This window comes from Cannabis sativa, chromosome 8 (genome assembly GCF_029168945.1).
Source record: "Cannabis sativa cultivar Pink pepper isolate KNU-18-1 chromosome 8, ASM2916894v1, whole genome shotgun sequence".
Taxonomy (NCBI): Eukaryota; Viridiplantae; Streptophyta; class Magnoliopsida; order Rosales; family Cannabaceae; genus Cannabis; species Cannabis sativa.
The window spans coordinates 31,906,840-31,912,720 of NC_083608.1; the positions used below are offsets into that span (position 1 = coordinate 31,906,840).

General features: G+C 29.4%; 1 protein-coding gene across 1 annotated transcript; it reads right to left on the reverse strand.

Annotated features, from left to right (window-relative positions):
* Positions 1-212: 212 nt before the first annotated feature.
* On the reverse strand, positions 213-5,083 carry LOC115698573 (rho GDP-dissociation inhibitor 1). The gene is made up of 5 exons (XM_030625670.2): positions 4,247-5,083; positions 4,090-4,156; positions 1,941-2,159; positions 1,681-1,805; positions 213-575 (listed from the first exon to the last, which is right to left on the reverse strand). The coding sequence occupies exons 1-5, from the start codon at positions 4,478-4,480 to the stop codon at positions 498-500; spliced, it is 723 nt and encodes a 240-aa protein (XP_030481530.1). The 5' UTR covers positions 4,481-5,083; the 3' UTR covers positions 213-497.
* Between the last annotated feature and the right edge of the window lie 798 nt (positions 5,084-5,881).

Sequence of the window (5,881 nt, forward strand, 5' to 3'; positions counted from 1 at the left end):
ACTTTGGTCAAAGACAATTAATATATTAATTTGTTTCTATAGAATTTTTGTTAGCAAAGAATTTTGTTATGTCATAGATCTGAATTATAATATACATGTATATTTGTTTATATTCAGTAAAATTATTTATGCATATATATATAAAGTAAAATAATATCTAGACTTAAGGAAAAAGTATAACTAAAAGCAAGAAAGTTATACATAAGAATATAGGCTATAAGAAGCTTTCTTCTTTATTAGAGATAATTACCAAAGAATTTCCTCACTCTAAAATTTATGTTTCTTTTCTTAGACCCCAAGTTTTGAAAATCAATACATATCACTAGCAGGAAAAGTATAGTAATTATCAAAACTATGAAAGCACTCATACATAACTTATCATAACTATGAAAACAATCACAAGTAGTTATGACTAAGATTTGAAAATTCTTGAAAAACTAATTGCAGCACAATATCACAGGGAAGATAATTGCTATTTTAATTAACGGTTTGGCTAATTAAGTTGCAGCCCATTCCTTTCGAATATCGAAGGTGTAATTGATTTCCAAGTAGCACTTGTTATCATCATCAAGGAACTGCAAAAGAATAGGAAAATGAGAATAATAAATCATACTGGTTAAAAATTTAAATCATATATAAGTGAAATATTATACTCTTTATTGGCTCAATCAAGTATGTCATGTGACAAGTTGCCCCAATAGTTTTTGTTGGGATTTTAATGTATAAAATTAGAGAATAATTTTGCAAGTAATGTCAAAACCCAGAAAAAGTTATTACAAGTAATCAACATAATTAGACAGTTCATCATGGGGCCATATGACTCTTACAAAAAGGGTTTCAAAAACAAAAAGTTCGTTTAAAGAATTGATTGGGGTTCCCACCAAATAAAGATGACACATTATTGATAATGAGCTTTGTTCAAAGATAATAATGGATGGTAGGTTGATGCTTTTATGTTTAATCATGTATTGAATAGGTTTAATCTCACACGAAAGGAAAATTTTAATAGTGTGGGAATATCGTAAATATATTAATTTACATATATATGACATTGCCATACTAGCTAATCAATGTTTCATTTTCATTAATTAACTTTCAAGATAGAGACCAAAAAAGGTATAAAAATTAATAATGATTTCAGACAATCAGAATATCCATGATTTTTCTCTTTATTTGAAAAAAAAAAAAAGAATATTTCATAGTAAAAGGTCATATGAGAAAGGGCAATGGAATATTTGTGTTTGTAATATAGAATTTCACAGAATATACCATTCAGTAATCTGATCATTTGATTGTAACAAAAACATATATCAGTAGTGCAAATGTCTCCTATACAGTTTTAATAGCTCATTTTATATTTTTGTCAAAGTGTGATATAAGTTGAGTTGATCCACTTTATATGTTCAAGATAAATATGTATTTGTCTAGTTTAAAAAGTTGATCCAGGGTTTAGCTAGACAGTAGAAACTCTGGGAAAGCAAGACAATGAAAGTCTTCTATAGTCTTTATTAATATCTCTGTTTCATAAATTTAGTAGGTCCCCTAAAATGGAAAAGGAAATGCTACCAATCATGAGTCTTTTGGGCCAAGTGGTTTCTATGATATAATATAAGAGATAATATATGGTGTTTTAGGATAATATCTATCTATCTATCTATACATACATATATGTATATATACCTTAGATTTAGCAGAATATGTTCCTCTGGCAAACATGCCAGATGGAGTGGTCTCCTCTGGCATCACATGTGTGTAAGCCTCTGGCTGAGGACTGAAAGTTCCAATCATCTCTTTTGTGTTGTCCACTGATTCATACATACATGTACATGTTATACTGTTAGTTTTGATATATCTAAATATATATGTAGATAGTAAGAAAGAATAAATGGAGCGATTTCATCTATGTATGTATATATATATAGAATTATATATATATATACCCTTTATAGCAGTTTTCCAAACAGTGTTGGTGTACTTGAGACCAGAGACAATGTTATTGCTGACATTAAAGGAGAATTTGAGGTTATAACGGCTGCCTTCTTTCAGAGTAAACCATAAGCCTTTGGGCTTTCCATCTTCAGGGATTGGAAGAACTATGTCAGATCTCCCAGGTGAGATGATGCACAGTTCAACGATCTTTACTTCTGGCTCAAGTGTTTCTGCATTTATGTTATATATATATATATATATATGTGTATTGTAAAAATCAACAAAAAGTAACACTACACTTTATTCTTATGCATGCAGTTACAAATAATTAATCAGAATAGACCATTAAAATTAATGTACATCAAAAGAAAAAAAAAAATCTTTCTATACATGCATGAACTTTTCTTTTTCGTCACATGAACTTTATAATGTATATTGTATTAATAATTAAATCATGTAATCCATGACTATGCTATCAGCAAAACCATCTCTCATTTTTTATATTTACGTAAATTCAAAATCATGTATCACAACTCAGCAAAAAAAAAATCATGTATCACAAGACAGCAAGGTATTTTGTCATTTAAAATGATATGAGGGTTTATATATATATTTAGCTAAGTTTGACTACTAAATATTTGTTTCTTTATTCTGTTAATAATAGTATAATTGTGTATATAGTTTCGTATATGTGTCATGTGTGTGACTAGTATGCATTAGCAAATTATATTCAAGTATATATGTTTGAGAGATCGTATATATTTATAATAACATTTTTTTATGATAATTGTTAAAAAATTATAAAAAAAAAACATAGAATAATTGCCATTTATGAAATTCCAGAGAAAAAAAATTACCATTTATGAAAAAGAATCTACATTAATAAAGTAATAAATTGGCATAGCAAAGGCGTGTTTGACATTGATACTATATATACGTGAAGATTTTTTTTCTTTTTCAGAAACAAGTAAATTAAAATAGAAAATAAAATAATTGGGTAATTTATAAAAACCAATTGTTAATGTATGTATATATTATCAATTCTTCTCACATTATTTTATTTGTTCTCACCTTCTCCCTCATTTATCTCATCACCTTCTCCCTTATTATTTTTTATCATTTATCTCTCATTTCTTTTTATGAATTTTTGCTGTTTTGTTGTTCAATAAAGATTATTATAAAGTAATAACACATATGGTGCTTTAATACCACCACCGTACATTTTTTTCAACACCACCATATGTGTACATATGGTACTCAACACCACCCTTAACCATATATATACACAAGAATACTCAGCACCATCATATGATACTCAACTATGTGAATATGAGTATTATTATTTGACATTTTATAGTGTCCAATTAATAACATTACATCCTATAATTAGTTACCAATAAATAACTGTATACCACCTATATGATTCTTTCTTAGCACAACCATATGGTACTACTTTTTCCAAATATATTTATTTCACAATTGGTTCCAATAATTAGAGAGGCTGGTAAAAATCAACCCCCCATTTTTTCTAAGGCGAGTGTGGATATGTAGCAACCAGCATGGACCACATGCTATGTGTTGATTGGTTCCTAAGATTGTGAAATCCTAGACCAGGGTAAATGTTTGCCCAAAACATGACACGTCTAATTCAAAGGATAAGAAAATTAATATATAGTTGATCATCTTCTTCTTCTCGTGCCAAGTTGTTGATGCAAAAATTAAAAACAATGAAAAAAAAAAGAAAAATTGAAAACACGTCCCTTTTTTTATTCTTTTGATATATAATGTAGGTTGTTAAACAGAAATTAAAATTCTAATCGATGGCAATGCCATAATATTCCTTATATGAGAAAAAAAAAAAACAAATTGATGGAGAGGATATTATTTAAAGTCAAAGCTTTCATTCTGCATACAAACTGACAGTTCATTAAATATAATATATTGCTTATATTTGTTTGTTTGTTTTTTAATTTTGAAATGGATAAACATGTATATTTTAAAACATATATTTGTTATTAAAAAGGAAAACATATAGTTGCATGAGCACATTATGATTAAAAAAAATGAAAAAGTTACGTGAAATCTCTTCAATTAAAAACAAAGTTAAACTTTCCGGAGTAGAAGAAAGATATTAATTAATGGATAGAAAGACATATGTACCTCCAACATTGTCGAAATCCACACTTCCAAGAAGCTGTTCCTTCCACCTCCTCAGGCTCTCATCATCCTGTAAATTAAGGCTCACAATTACCAAGAAAAATTAAGAAAAGAAAAACAGTACGTAATTGCATTGAGATTCATAATATCAAACACAAACCTTGTCTTTTTCAAGCTGCTCTTTAAGTGTGTACTGAGGACCCAATTGTAAGTCATTTCCATGATGATCATCATCTTCTTCCTCATGATGATGTTGTTGATGATGATGATGATGATGGTCATGATCATCTTCCTTATTCTCTTCTCCATTTTGTTCCATCTTCTGCTTTTCTTTGAGATTTTTGTTCTCACTGCTGGTCTCTCCTCTATCCTTGTTTTCATCAACAAACCCCATAATCTTGGAACTTAAAACGGCTAGCTCCAATAGCCAAAGATTTCAACTCAGCCACAGTTTAATATTATAAGGAGGATATATTTATTGTATATTAAGATTTTTATATGTACACTACAAATTAAGCCCAACCAAACTATTGAAGCAAAGAAAGTTGAGAGAAGCCCAGCAAAGAAGAATAAATATATATTTGGTCAATTAATTGAAAAGGTACAACCAGAAAGGAAACAATTGTTTGAGTTGGAGAAAACCCAAAAAATGAAACCTAAAAACAAAAGGATCCAAATAAAGACAAAATGAAAAAGAAAACTTGATTTGTCTTGTCCAGTACTTTTTTGAGGTGTGAGTTGTTGTAGAAAGTCTCAAAAAGAAAAAAAAAACTATTGAATGACAAGAGAGAATAAAGAGAGGGAGAAGCGTGGTTTTTGGTTTTGTTAAAGTATGGAACGAGAAATGGTCATATTAGCTGTGAAGTTCACAAATTTTGGGTGGCGATCCGAAATATATGATGTTATAAAGGAAAAAAAAAAAAGAGAGAGAGAACGTGAGGGTCACTAATATATGTTTTGAGCTTAGAAACTTCGCAATAGATTAAGGGAGAACATGCTCTCTCTCTATATACAGGGCCGGCCCTGAAAATTTATGGGCCCAAGACGAATTAAATTTTGGAGCCCTTAAAAATATATAAAAAAACATCAAAAGAAGAGTATTATGGGATTTGAACCATGACCTTAGACCTTATACCATCCACCTCAACCAACTAAGCTACGAATATTTATTGCTTATAATACACTTAAATTTTACTTAAATAAAAGCTTAATAAATTTTTTTATTTTTTTTATTTTGAAAAGTGTGGGCTAGGCGGCACTGCCTATGCCTAGGGCCGGCCCTGTCTATATATTATATATATATATATATATATGATGGATTAAATGAAATCAATAAATAATATTAATGATAAAAATTGATGGAAAGTGGGGAATGAATGGGTACACCTTGCGTTGTGAATGTCGTAGCCCATCATCATTATGTGAGAATGTAATGTTTTTAGACATTGAAGAGTACTTGTCTCTTATTTTGGTCCTGTCTCCTTATTTGTGTGATAATAAGAATGTTCACTTAAAGAATTGCTAAAAGATATTATTATAATGCCTAACATCATTCCCGGTGTCATACTATAAAATTGGTAAAAATATCACTAATAACTATTACTTTTTTTTGGTGTGATATCGCTATTGGTAATTAAATATCAGACCCCATATAACTTAAGGGCCCGTTTGGTACGCAGGATTGGATTGGATTAGACAGGTTAATTTGTCCAATCCAGTCTTTGGGCATGTTAGAAGTCTGGATAACTAATCCAGTTAACCTCATCTGTCTAAGATTATTTATCCCATTCAGGGT

Excerpts from the sequence above, each read along its gene's own strand:
- LOC115698573 (XM_030625670.2), bottom strand. The coding sequence starts at position 4,480 with ATGGGGTTTGTTGATGAAAACAAGGATAGAGGAGAGACCAGCAGTGAG. Across the intron at positions 4,157-4,246 it reads AGCAGCTTGAAAAAGACAAG|GATGATGAGAGCCTGAGGAG; the intron begins GTTTGTGTTTGA and ends CTTAATTTACAG. Across the intron at positions 1,806-1,940 it reads TTGGAAAACTGCTATAAAGG|TGGACAACACAAAAGAGATG; the intron begins GTATATATATAT and ends TGTATGAATCAG.